Source organism: Pseudophryne corroboree, chromosome 7 (genome assembly GCF_028390025.1).
Source record: "Pseudophryne corroboree isolate aPseCor3 chromosome 7, aPseCor3.hap2, whole genome shotgun sequence".
Lineage (NCBI taxonomy): Eukaryota > Metazoa > Chordata > Amphibia > Anura > Myobatrachidae > Pseudophryne > Pseudophryne corroboree.
The window spans coordinates 390746844-390760538 of NC_086450.1; the positions used below are offsets into that span (position 1 = coordinate 390746844).

Below are 13695 nucleotides of genomic sequence, written 5' to 3' on the forward strand. Positions count from 1 at the left end.
CGAAAGGTACGAAAATTAGAGCTCTTTGGCCATGGTGTAGCTGAAGGGAGAAAAGCAGTTTTGGCAGCCGCGAAGGATGACACTATTTTTTTTAGTTCTTCTCCAAACAGAACATCTCCCGTAAAGGGTAGTACTTCCAGAGTTTTCTTGGAATCTTCTTTTCAAGTGTGTAACCAGATAATGCATCTTGCCAGCACTGACGGTTGCCAACGCTTTTGCCGCAAACACACCAGCATCAGATAGCGTTTTACCAATGTAAGAAGTTGCTTTCTTCATATATGCCAAATAGATTCTGCACTCTTCTGATATATCTACAAGCAATTCCTCGTCTATTGCCTGTAACCAAGATTCAATTGCATTTGCTACCCATACGGCTATCACTGTGAAAAGATGCACTTGAGGCAATTTCCAATGCATCCATCTGTGGGTTCCTTTAATAGTAGTGACAGGTAAAGTAGATGTCTTTACCAAACGTGTGATATGAGAATCCTCTGTAGGAGTCTCCCACCTTGCACAATTCATGCAAGGATAGGATAGCGAGATGAAAGTCGCTTAGACAGAGGAGACTTTTTACCAGGGGTGTTCCAAGGTTCCTGTCTACTTTCCATCATATGGTCAGAATGCAGAAATTCTGATTTGATTATTTTCTGGTGTTTAAATACATCAGTTTTCTTAGCGACAGCCGCAGGTTCATCCTCAGCTAGATGAAGGATTTGTTTAATTGCATCTATTACTCCTGGTACATCGACAGTAATAGAAGCCTCCTCCTCTGCTACACATGAATCCGTGACAGATAAGAGTATTCTCTACACATTCCTCCTAAAATGACTCACTTTGGTCTGATATAATAGTGGACTAAGAGGAAGATGCAGTACTTCTAGTTGATCTAGAATGCTGTTTGTGCCCTGGCAGCATCTTTTGTAAAACTATAGATGTCTGTGCCAGACTTTGAACTGAACTCGCCAGAGTTTCCATCCAGGGTGGATTTGTATCTGGGGTTGGTACTGGTATAGTGGGAACCATGGCTTGTTTAAATCTGTCCACCAGAGTACCCAATAATTGTGTAAAGAAAGCCCAGTGAGGTTCCTGTGTAGGTACAGGAGTGTTGACTGACTAGGAGGTGTATAATAATTAAAACATAGCCCATCTTATACAACATCCTGTGCAGATAACCTCACAGAGCACATTTTACATGAAAGTAATAATGGGGTTTCTGTTTGCGACCTTCTGCCTTGTTAGACATAACTGCAAAATGTATGTGTCGCATTCACACACTTTTATGGCAACAGTAACTATATAACCAAGTATAGTATGTGACAAAAGTCAGCAATTTAACTGTTGCTCAGAATAACCCTGAAAGCACAATAATATAACTGCAATGAGCATTTGAATCAACTACTCAGTCTGTTTTTGAAAGAGGGTAGGATATAAGTGTTTGTAAAAACTTGGCTCCTTAGGGGGTGATGGAGCTGTAGTGCTTAAATCTGACAGACTTACAGCACTGACAAGCTCAGAGAAGGAGAAAAAAAGAACTTTTAAATCTGAAAGCATAGGGCTGCTAAAGCAGTCCCTTGTAAAGCTGCAACCAGCTTTCCTATTGGCATCAACAAAAAAACTGACCTGTCTAAGCATTGAGGCTGTGTTACAGGGGAGAGGAGCCGAGCATTCTGGGAAGCCTGAAAGCTTAACTGTTTGGTGCCCGGACTCTCATTCACCACCTTCAACCTCCGATGTTCTCCCTGTGGAACCCTATGAAATCCGAAGAAGAAAACTGTATAACCTTTATATATTTCCTAAGAAGTGGGCCTGTCCACAATTCCCCAAGTAACGGGGCCTGGCACAGATGTTGGGGCCCTTGCTCAAAGAGTAGTATTATAAATCCTTCAGTCCTTATGCTAAAGACCAGAGGGAAAAATAAACTATATTAAAACATATTCCTTAATGGTTAATTGACAAACTGCATTTTTATACATATTGGTGAGACCCACAAAAAGGCTGCGCCTGCTCTGTGTATGAGGCAGAGGAAGTTTGACAAGTATCAATCGTCGTCATAAAACAGCAATAAAAAAATAATAGTGTACAGATTGTTTTATTAGTGAATAACAGACATTACACTTCCTTAATAAGCAGGTCAGATGTGTTATAGCTGGAGGTCTCCATTGATAAACAGTGTTAATAATCATCATTATCAGCACACCCCAAAGACGGGAGTCAGCAGGCTATTTTATAGATGTGACACTGGCAGACCATGATAAGAAATCAAGCTGTTGCATATGTGCCTTTGGTAAAATCCGATGCAGCTTAAATGCCATAATAAATGGGCGCATTGTAACCTTTTCAATTATTGATGTTGGGAAAGGCTACAGTTAAACAAAGTCTTATTCCATTCCTGAGAGATCAGCATTTGGCTTACAGAGTCCACGACAGCCAGCTGACACAGACAAGCTACAGACATCATCTACACAGGGCATAGTACATACACCCCAGCAACATAGTAACTGCTCCATATTTAGTCATTCAAATACACAGTGTAGTAATCCAGTTAGTATTTTACTTTCACTGCTTTCTACGATCTAGATTTATGTTGGGAGTTGACACAAAAATGTATGCAGTTGAGTTATTAGGCGACACAGGGTTTAGGGGCAGAACACGGATGTTGCAGAATTCAGCAGTAACCTAACCTACGCATGGTGCAGAGAGGTATATTATTATTTCATCATATTTCCCCCTCTTCTAATTAATTATTTATTGCTGAATACTGTGGCAAAAGTATCCAGCTACGGTCAATACTGTACCTAGGGGGTAATTCTGAGTTGATCGCAGCAGCAAGTTTGTTAGCAATTGCGCAAAACCATGTGCACTGCAGGGGAGGCAGATATAACATGTGCAGAGAAAGTTAGATTTGGGTGGGTTATTTTGTTTCTGTGCAGGGTAAATACTGGCTGCTTTATCATTGCACTGCAATTTAGATTGCAGATTGAACACACCACACCCAAATCTAACTCTCTCTGCACATGCTATATCTGCCTCCCCTGCAGTGCACATGGTTTTGCCCAACTGCTAACAAAGTTCCTGCTGTGATCAACTCAGAATTAGGCCCCTAGATCAGAGGACCTAAACTTTGCTCTCCACGGCCAATACTGTACCTAGATCAGAGGACCTAAACTTTGCTTCCACCGATTGCACCAATTACTAACATGGATGACTTGGAGCTTCAGTGGGGTGGTACGTGGGTCCTCAGACAAAAGGCAGTGCAGATATACAGTCCCTGCTAAAATATACTTGCCCCACCAGCAAAGTATACATATGGGATATGCTTGGAAAAAAATAAAAATGGTGAAAAAAAAAATTGTAATCACTATACTACTATTAAACAAAATAGGAATTCTCTCTGGGAAACCTTTTCCAAGACGACGTGGATTTTATGCTATTCACTTACAAAATGCAATTAATTGGGAAAGTCTGGCTGCTGTCAACACATCCAGTAATATTGAAAGGACTACACGCAATTCATGTTCTATAATGTGGAGGGAAAACACTAACTGCTTCAGTATGTAAAGGCAGTATTGCATAGTAAGGTTTTTATGTGCGCTGATAGAAACCACAGGCTTAAGAGGCATCAGAATACAGCTGGTGAGGCTAGGTGAAGGTCTGACGGCTAAAGAGGTCAAGTGTGACGGCGCTCAGGAATGCTGGGATGCTGTTCTGGTGATGCAAGTGAAGATCAATGAAGTCATGCAAGGTCTTGGAGAAGTTCGTTTCCAGCAGTTGCAGCTTCCCCCCGGATGGGCTGGTTGACTGAAAAGGCAAGAGATGAGGGAAAGTCTTAAATTTACTTCATCAAAAGCAAAATACTGTAGGTAAGAGTCAACTTTTGCATAGATTATTTGCTATATATATGGTTTTAAATGTTCAAAATATGATTCTCTTACTACTCTTGGGGCCAGCTTCTGGCCACCCCCACCCAATGTTATCAGTATATTTTAGAGGAGTAGAGGCGATAGCAATTTATAGAGATCTAAAGGGGCAGACTAGATGGTTCTTATCTGCCGTCAGATTCTATGTTCTATGTAACTCAATTTAAACCCAATCACTACTGTGTTTGAGAAGTAGAGTTGGGACTTGGCTGTAGACAGAGACAGACTCATGGACTCGGCCTTTAAAAGACGACAGTGCTTTTTTATGCACTTAGCAATCACCAACACAACATAGGATCGTGGAGTCTTTATATACATACAAGGGTGGTTCAATAAACAGAGGCATCACTGGGTCTGGTGTCACACAGTGCGGAATCTATACCTACCACCCTGCATGTCCGAAAAGGGGTGTGGCCTAACAAAGGAGCATGGCATCACGGGGATCCCGATTATATACCTCAGGGGGTATGCCCAGCATCCCTGGAGTTCCTGGGTTGCCACCAGAGACCAGTACCTGTACTGTCGGCTTATCCTCTGTGACAGGAGCCCAGTGCTGCAGGGGAATGTCACACTGCAGCACCCGGCTGCTGTCACTGTGGCTGAGCCGGCATTTTGGTGTCACCCCCTCTGTTGTCACATACATTTCTGCAGTCTCTTTTACAACAAATGGAGTACACAAGACAAAATGTAATAAATAATAGTCAGTGTAGAACCTAACAACACCCTAAAATACATTTTCTGGTTTAGCAGTCGGGTTATTACTTATTTGAGGGGCCACTGGTAATATAAAATGCCAGGTCCCGGTTTGGAAAAGAGGAATGGTTGGTCAATGGACATCGTCTATTGAGGTTTTCTTAAACAACTGCAGATCAGGTAAAACTTGAAGAAAGAAATGTGTCTGTCACAAGCCTACTTACTGTTACATATAAGCCAGATGTAGTATTGCTATTCACAGACTGAAAACAGAACTACTTTCTTTTTTGTTGCAAGGTCGCACGGATGAACACAACAAGAAAATGCGAGGAAGATCTTACAGAAGAGACAAAAGAAACACTGCTATGCAACATATCTGCTGTGTAAAGAAAAAAACAATTAGCATAGAAACAGCAGCTCCTGAAGATCAAAGAGGAGAGCCAATGCTCTGTAACTGTGAATGCAGAATAGAAAGAGAATCAGCGCGGCGGGAATGCAACCTGCCGTTACAATGAGCCTCTTATTTTTAGATCTATCCATCTACACTGATTATTACTATTCTTTCTTCATTACCTTCCATTGGCCAGACTGATGTATGATTATAGGATTACCCCATGTGGTTACTAACATTCTTCCTGTAACCCGTGTCCCAGTGCAGGGTGGTATTTAGTTTGCCGGCTGTTGGGGTCCCGGCGCACAGTATACCGGCGCCGGAATCCCGACACCCGGCATACCGACACCTTTTCTCCCTCTTGGGGGTCCACGATGCCCCTGGAGGGAGAATAGATAGCGTGGCGCGCGTAACGTGCCTCCGTGCCCGCAGCGAGCCTGTAAGGGGCTCATTTGCACTCGCCCAGCTGTTGGTATTCCGGCGGTTGGGAGCTCGGCCGACAGCATACCATACTACACCCCCAGTACTACATCAGCCTCCTCACATATATCCTTTAGCTTCCACTTCCCTGTGTACACCTAAGTCTGCCCCTCATGTTTACTGAATAGTGTCCATCCGAGTCCCATTTCTCAAAACATCCCTCTTCTCTTTTAGTTTCCATATTTTCCTCCTCTACTATGAGATGAATGCATCATTGCCAATGTTGGACAATCATTTGCATGGACAGTTATCTGTCCTACAGATGTTTATAAACTCCTTCATAATGACAACCTACAGACAGATCTAGGCGATGTACCGCAAACAAGGACATAAAACTACTCCATGTGAAAAGCTAGCCTTCACTTGGGAACATTTCCGAAAACAGTCGGAAGAAATAGGAGAAAAAAGGTGAAGTGACCAGACTGTACCACACCTCACACCAGATACCCTGTGGCCACAGACTGTACTAATATAATGGCATGGCTGGGTGGATCTGACGCATGGCCAAGTTTGCCTCGGCCGTTTTCCCTCCAATGTTGAGAGTTACGCTCTAGGGATAGCCCATAGCAGCCATTTAGCTTTTGACATTTTTCTACTACACTTTAGAGAATGAAAGAAAACATTTCATTGATCACTGTGGTTTCTGCCACCATTATTTCCCACTGTTGGCTGTTTTTTTCCCCGTAAATGTCCTAGGCATTTGGGGACAACAGGCAACTATGTATTCCCAGCTGCTAAATCTATTGCAGTACAGACTTCCTCTGATTCATATTGGTCTGACACTGTGCACTTGCACCATAAGACATGATCAGACCGGATGCTCCTTTAAGTCTGAAACTGATGAGCTCCGCTAAAACCATCACTGCAATTAGCATAGCCTGTACTTATAGGCATGTGCAGTGGAATTCTATAAAATAATTAACCCTAACCAAATAGTAAATCTATACTTTTTTTTTTTACCATCTGTCCAGAGCATTGCTGGAAAACAATTACCAGACCACACCTGCAGAACCCTGGGGTAGAATATTTTAAATCATATGTAATGTATTATAGTTAATAGTAGATGGAGACACAAGTAGGGTGTGTCCTCATAACGGTCAGAAAAGAGTACAGGGAAAGCGGAAGAGTGTCATCTACAATGGAGATCTAGTTATATTATAACACCAGATGCTACGTACCAAGGGTCCAGTATAAATACTAAAAAGAAGGTACACCAATGCCTATTCTTTGTTTAAAAAGAGAAGAGATAAGTGTACCACCACCGCAGGCACAAGGGACTTGCCAAATTGGGGAGAGAAGGAAGAAGTGGATTACTGGACCACCGCAGGCACAAGGGACTTGCCAAATTGGGGAGAGAAGGAAGAAGTGGATTACTGGACCACCGCAGGCACAAGGGACTTGCCAAATTGGGGAGAGAAGGAAGAAGTGGATTACTGGACCACCGCAGGCACAAGGGACTTGCCAAAATGGGGAGAGAAGGAAGAAGTGGATTACTGGACCACCGCAGGCACAAGGGACTTGCCAAATTGGGGAGAGAAGGAAGAAGTGGATTACTGGACCACCGCAGGCACAAGGGACTTGCCAAATTGGGGAGAGAAGGAAGAAGTGGATTACTGGACCACCGCAGGCACAAGGGACTTGCCAAATTGGGGAGAGAAGGAAGAAGTGGATTACTGGACCACCGCAGGCACAAGGGACTTGCCAAATTGGGGAGGAAAGGAAGAAGTGGATTACTGGACCACCGCAGGCACAAGGGACTTGCCAAATTGGGGAGAAAAGGAAGAAGTGGATTACTGGCCCACTGCAGGCACCAGGGACATGCCATATTGGAAAGAGAAGTGCAACACTGGATCACTGAATGCACCAGGGATGTGCCCAGTTGGGGAGAGAAGTGTATCAATGGACCACCGCAGGCACCAGGGGCATGCCAAATTGGGGAGAGAAAAGAGAAGTGCACCAGTGGACCACTACCGGCACCAGGGATATGGCAAATTGGGGAGAATACTGTAACCTAGGTAAGGGCTGTTCAGTATTATAGTACAACGACTCAAATGGAATGCTTTATTTAGAACTAGTTACCAGCCCATCAAAATGATGTAACATAACAACTGTATTGTCAGCACTGGTGGCTGTGTGCGACCGAATGAAGTAACACTTGATTTGCTACGTTTGACAACATCCAGAGGCTGCCGGCACGCAAAACACTTGAATTCCCCCCATAGAGGTGAGGAGCAGCGAGTGCCTTTTATTATACAGGATAAGCAAACAAGTAAAATACTTCGGTGGGATGTAATGGAGTCCGAGATTGCTGGAAGTTCTGGATACCGGCCGATCTCGGACGGTTTTTTAAAGGGGCAATCACTTACAAGGCAAAACCGTGCCTTGTAAGTGATTGCCCCTTTAAATAAAGTCTTAGATCGGCCCGCATCCTGCACTTCCGGCCATCTCAGACTCCATTACATCCCGCAGCACATGTACTTTACGAGTAGCAGCAAAAGCTGGGGTTTTTTTTTTATTATGTTAAAACAAATCCGAGAAAGCACAGTACTTAGCCAGGGTTTGGTCACAGTTAAATAAACTGAATTCAACATTAAGTACAAAATGTCATCCAAGTTGGTTTTTTTTTTTTAAACACAATTTCCATTTTGATTAAAATGATACTCCATGTGAGTAACTGAGCCCAGCAAAACAGGAATTTGTCCCTGAGACGGAGACACCGAAAAACTATGGCGAGACTGCAGTCTCTGGAGATGTAAATCAGAATTTATAACCTGAAGTAATTATATGGTGTTGAAAAATGTGGTTTAATTATCTTTGAAATAGCTGCATGAAAGAGGTAGGTCCCGATATTAATGTGCTCTCAAAGCTTAGGACAAACTTGAAAAAGCTAGTTACGTGCAAGTTTCTCTTAGATCACTGCCAAAAAAACAATCTGTAAGACTTTTATTTCCACATGGATAAACATTGCTCGCTTTATGCCTTCAGCTCTGAATGCGCTGTAAAATGATCTGCGAACATAAGCACGTAGCAGCTGCACACAACTATACAACTTGAAATGTAGGAACAATTATTGAATTATTTATGACCGCTTATTACTCCAGTCTCTCTCCAAAGCTTTAACATTTTTAATCACTCCAGAACCTAAAAATGTAAGCGTTTAATCAGCGGTAAGGAACAAGCATAGATTTTCACATAAAGACCACTAAGCTATAACGTATTTTGTTGTAATTACAGGTAAATTAACTATCCCACGCCAATGCGCAGCTGAGGCCACCATGCAGTGGGAAGAACCAATACTCAGGAGAACGCTTGTGCAGCCTGCACAGGACACAATGAACGTCACCCTCTGTGATACCAGAAACAGTTTATACCTCATTAGATTATTTATTATAAGACTACTCCTTCGTATCTTGTGGTGAGGTACAGTATTTTGTGTTAACATGCAATTGCCAAACAGTTATGGCTGGGATCTTAGGAGATTCAACTACTAGCCTGTAGGTTCAGGAATCACTGAGATGCAAAGGTCCTTTTTCTTTCCTGTCAAAACAGTATCACACACGGTGACACAAAACATTGTATGATGGATGGGTGACACAAAACATTGTATGATGGATGGATGAATGAAACGAACTCTCTGCATTATTCTCAGTGGAGACTCCTAGCCAATTTACCAAGCTCCGGAAAAGCTTAGCTCTCAGGTTTGGTCACAATGAGGAGAACATTGCTGCATCCCTCCCAAGCAGCCTCTAAGTTCCTCTCCTCTGTTCTAGCACACTTTACCGCAAACTCTTCGCTAAGACAGGGTCTTAGCGGAGCGGTCACAACAGAGAATTATTGATTACGGGCACAATTTTTTTTTATCTTATTGCTGCGATATACCATGTTTAGAAATAGTAATGTGTGGGTTTCCACTGCTACCAATGATAAATAGACCCCAGAGTTTCCTACTCTAGCAGAATGTCTGAAAGTCTGCTAAATCTGAGGGAGATGGCATGAAGTCTTCAGAGAGCAGCCTCCTGGAGATCGATGCTGACCTACCTGATGTAATCTGTGTCAGCTAAGTGACAAGGGTAGGGTGTGCAACATTACCCTGACCCCAGCTGCATGACTTCCGTTTCAAGAAGTGGGCGGGGCAGGGCTTAATATGCCCTGATCTGGCCCCGCAGTCACATTTGACATCATTAAATTAAGATGAGTGGGCGGGGCTCAGGAAGAAGCAGAGCACCCAGGGTGTCATGTGTATGGATGCCACTGGGCAGCAACAGTGCCGCCCACTACACCCAGCACCCTGGACAGTGGCACTGTTCATACACCCCTAGTTACGGCCCAGTGAGGAGGGAGCGGGTGGGCGCTCTGCTCTTCTGGGTGTCCTGGTGGATTCTGGGAGTGTAGACAAGTATACACCACTAACAACACATTTCTTTAGAGCTGTCCAAACATAGATAAATAAATCTGGAAAAATGCAATGACCTTTTAACTAGACGTTCCCGTTATTTCTGCATTTAGTATTTTTTTTATTCCTGAGAATTTCTAAATGTCATTCTCAACATGCCGAAGTGAAGGGACCGGTAAAGACGAGTCAAAGAAGCAGTAGACGGGAAAAAGGAAGCAGGAAATAATGAGGAGTGAGCTGAAACATTTACATAATGTAAAAGACGTGTTACAAAGGCAGGTGTAACATAATGGCATCTTTCATCAAAGCAAGCATCCACAGCATCACAGTAATCAGGACTCAGAAACCTACAGTAAATATACACGCTGCCAACTTAAGTGCATTGTTCAGAAAAGACGTAATTAGACTAACTCCACATGACAATTTTATACCAAAGAAAATCGAACTTCCACCTGCAAAACACTTCTTATCCGGCACAGAATGAGCAGGTTTTATTCCTCTCTCTCTGTAGAACTAAATGTATCACCTGGCATAGAAACTAGCCGCTCTAAGGTGAAAGGATCATTTTCCTATGTGCCCTTCATACAACTAAAGGGGAAATGCACAAACGTTATTTATTTTGTAATATTCACATGCTCCATCGATTGTGAAATCATTGTTATTACTTTTCCTGCTGCCTTGTGTTAGAAAATGTATTAAATTAAATATTAAACACCTGATAGGAATGAGCCGAGGGGAGGAGGGGTCATGACCTCAGCAGGATAGTGCCACAGGCCAGGGATGTGTCACCGGTACAGTAGGAAGGACTATGCTAGGGAAATAATGATCTGTGGTACCAGTTATGTTTTTACGCCAAAAAACAAAGCCATAATGAAACTTTTGCTAATTAGTACAATAATTAAAACAGTCAATAGAGAAACTCTGCCACAGCGCAAGTACAAGGCTTTGGATAATAATTTATACATTCTATTGCCCTAGTCAGGGGTAAGCACCATGGGATAATGACGTCACCTGACTTGAAGACTATCAACTACCGTTGACCCTGATTTTTATTCTCCATGAAACGCTGTAGGATGTGTTGTGCTGCTGGAAGTGACAGGAAACTGCTATATTTAGCAGCAGTACGGAACAACTTTAGAAGTCTGAGGTTGAGAATTTAAATAATAAATTGTCATCTCTCCATACGCCCGATCAGATAAAATGATCAATTATTTGTGTAACAAAGAAACTGCAGTGTACTTCACATGGCTGGAAATGGTCTCTGGACTCCACTATACTGACTACCATAAATATAATTCAATTTACTTTTGTAGCAGTCTCTTAAAATAACAGACAACTCTGCCAGTGAACCATTATCAAAATTTCTCCAATAAATTAGGCCATTGAAATATTTTTTCTTCCCCGTAATCTTATTAAATAATTCAGCACTTAAAAGAGGCTGCAAATAAGTAAAATTAATGGAACCAGAATACATTTATAGTATAGGCAGAGCTTTCAGGGAACGCTAAAACACAGACACATCAGTAGGTACCAAAGTACATGATGCCATACATGGCTGGCCTACAGTATAATACTCCCACAGATACGGTTACGTATCACCAGCTAAAGCACGCAGTTTGCATATCTTTGCCTTATGGGTTAATCAATAATACATACTAATCGATAGTCAACCAAGGTTGAAATAAAATGACGCTGCCACTGAACCACACCCCAGGGCAGGTTACAGAGGTCAGTCTATTATTAAGCAAGAGAACACAGAACTCTAATTAACTTCTTAGAATCCCCAAGGCAAATGTCTTCTATGTATTTGAATCATTTACTTTTAATTGCGTTGTAGCATAACACATTAGGAGACACCTGCCTATATACACATGGGGCAGTGTATCAAACTCCATTACACATTATATCCACCCTAATCTATTTTTGTAACTCTCTATCATTGACAGAAATGCGTGGGAACGCAGCTTGAACCTCAGCAATCAGGAGATGCACACACTTTGCCTTGAACACTGAATACTCCAGGAAAGTCTTACTGGAGAACCAAATGGAAATACTGGATGGAAATACATTCTGGGAGTCAAAAACACAAGAATGGACGGGATGATGCTGATGGCCAAAGAAGAAGAACTGGGTGAAACATTGGTCCCAAAAGGAGTACTGCCTGAAAGACTCACATTTTGTCAGGACTTGGTAATTGTGGGTGGACATCACTTTTAAAGCAGACAGCAAAACAGGCCTTAGGGGGAGATGTACTAAGCAGTGAAGAGTGGAGAAGTGAGCCAGTGGAGAAGTTGCCCATGGCAACCAATCAGCCGCTCTGTACAATTTTATAGTATGCAAATTATAAATGTTACTTCAATGCTGACTGGTTGCCATGAGCAACTTCTCCACTAGCTCACTTCTTCACTCCTTTCACTGCTTAGTACATCTCCCCCTTATATGGCCACAGTACTTTTTGGTAATTGTCAAATACAAATAATTAACCATATGATTGCATTATATAGTGCCTGCACATGTATGTTTTTGTCTGCATGTAAAAAATACACACAGATCATAGGGGCAGCATGGTAGGTGTAATGGTTAGATTAATTGCCTCATAGCACTGAGGTCTTGGGTTCGATTCATACATGGCCCTATCTGTGTGGAGGTTGTATATTCTCCCCGTGCTTATGTGGGTTTCCACCGGGTACTCCGGTTTCTTCCCACAATCCAAAAATTTAATGGTAAGTTAAATGGTTTCTGGCAAAGATAAACCGTGATATGTGAGTGTGTACGTACATGTAATAGGGAATATAGATTGTATGCTCTACTGGGGCAGGGACTGATGTGAATGGCTGTATATTCTCTGTAAAGCGCTGCGGAATATGTATGTGCCATATAAATAACTGGAAATAAATATATAATAGAGGTGAGAGAGGTCAGTAGTTACGTGAGTACATGAAGGCAAATTTATGAGGCATTGCGCGCTCCACTGCCTTCCCAGGATATGGAACTACCCATAGATTGGACAGTAGAACTAGAAGCAATCCGGTATTGGAAAAGCAGTTTTAGGTTGATGCCTCAACTGAGTGATTTATCCATTTCTTTCTTCTTCTGACACTGCGATTAATTTGCTTTACTTTTCAGCTGTAAAGAGAGAAGATCCCATAAAATTGGCCCAGTTGTGAATTTATTATAAGGCCAATATGTCAAGTCATTCATGCTGAGTGATCTGTCCCAAAGGGCTCTGCATGCTCAGTATAACATATTAATCCAGATTTCTAGATACTGTACCTATGATATATACTGCAGATCTATACGGGACATTTACCGGTAATGCAAAACGTGATGATGTCAAATTATCCAAATGTTGTGAATACCTGTATAATACTGTTTTATCGAAGACGACAGTAGAGCAAAATAGAAGTACCCTGCTAGTAGCCTCCAAGACCAATCCCGTGGCCATGCTGTAGAATCCCTGAAGCGAGTCCTCATCAGCCAGCTGTTACGACTGTCCTACTTACTGGCATTTACAGCTGAGCGCCAGCACCAGATACGCACATGAGAGGGAGGAGACAGGCTTAGCAACATTCTGCTAGTGGAAGAGGAGCTGTGACCCTCATTAGTAGCAAAGGATTGCACAGTTAATTATAAAAGCATTTGTCTTATTTAATGCCTTTTTAATCGACTTGTTTAATGTCAGTTTTAATCAACTTTGAATAAACAAGGGAAATCAGGGCATTATCACATTTTATTCTGATTTCACCTTACCTAGACAAATCCCTATTACTGCAAGGCAGGGCTTCTCAGCCACACTTGTCATGTACCACTAACAGCAGGTC

At 42.3% G+C, this 13695-nt stretch overlaps 1 protein-coding gene across 2 annotated transcripts in view; it reads right to left on the reverse strand.

Moving 5' to 3' along the window:
• Window positions 1-2073: 2073 nt before the first annotated feature.
• MAD1L1 (mitotic arrest deficient 1 like 1) overlaps window positions 2074-13695 on the reverse strand; it is a 1517492-nt gene continuing 1505870 nt past the window's right edge. The window contains exon 18 of one of the 2 annotated variants that reach the window (XM_063934609.1): window positions 2074-3798. In XM_063934609.1, the coding sequence (XP_063790679.1) occupies window positions 3640-3798 (159 nt within the window). In that variant the 3' untranslated portion in view covers window positions 2074-3639. The remainder of the gene's footprint in view (window positions 3799-13695) is intronic. The other variant, XM_063934611.1, reaches the window with a different exon arrangement.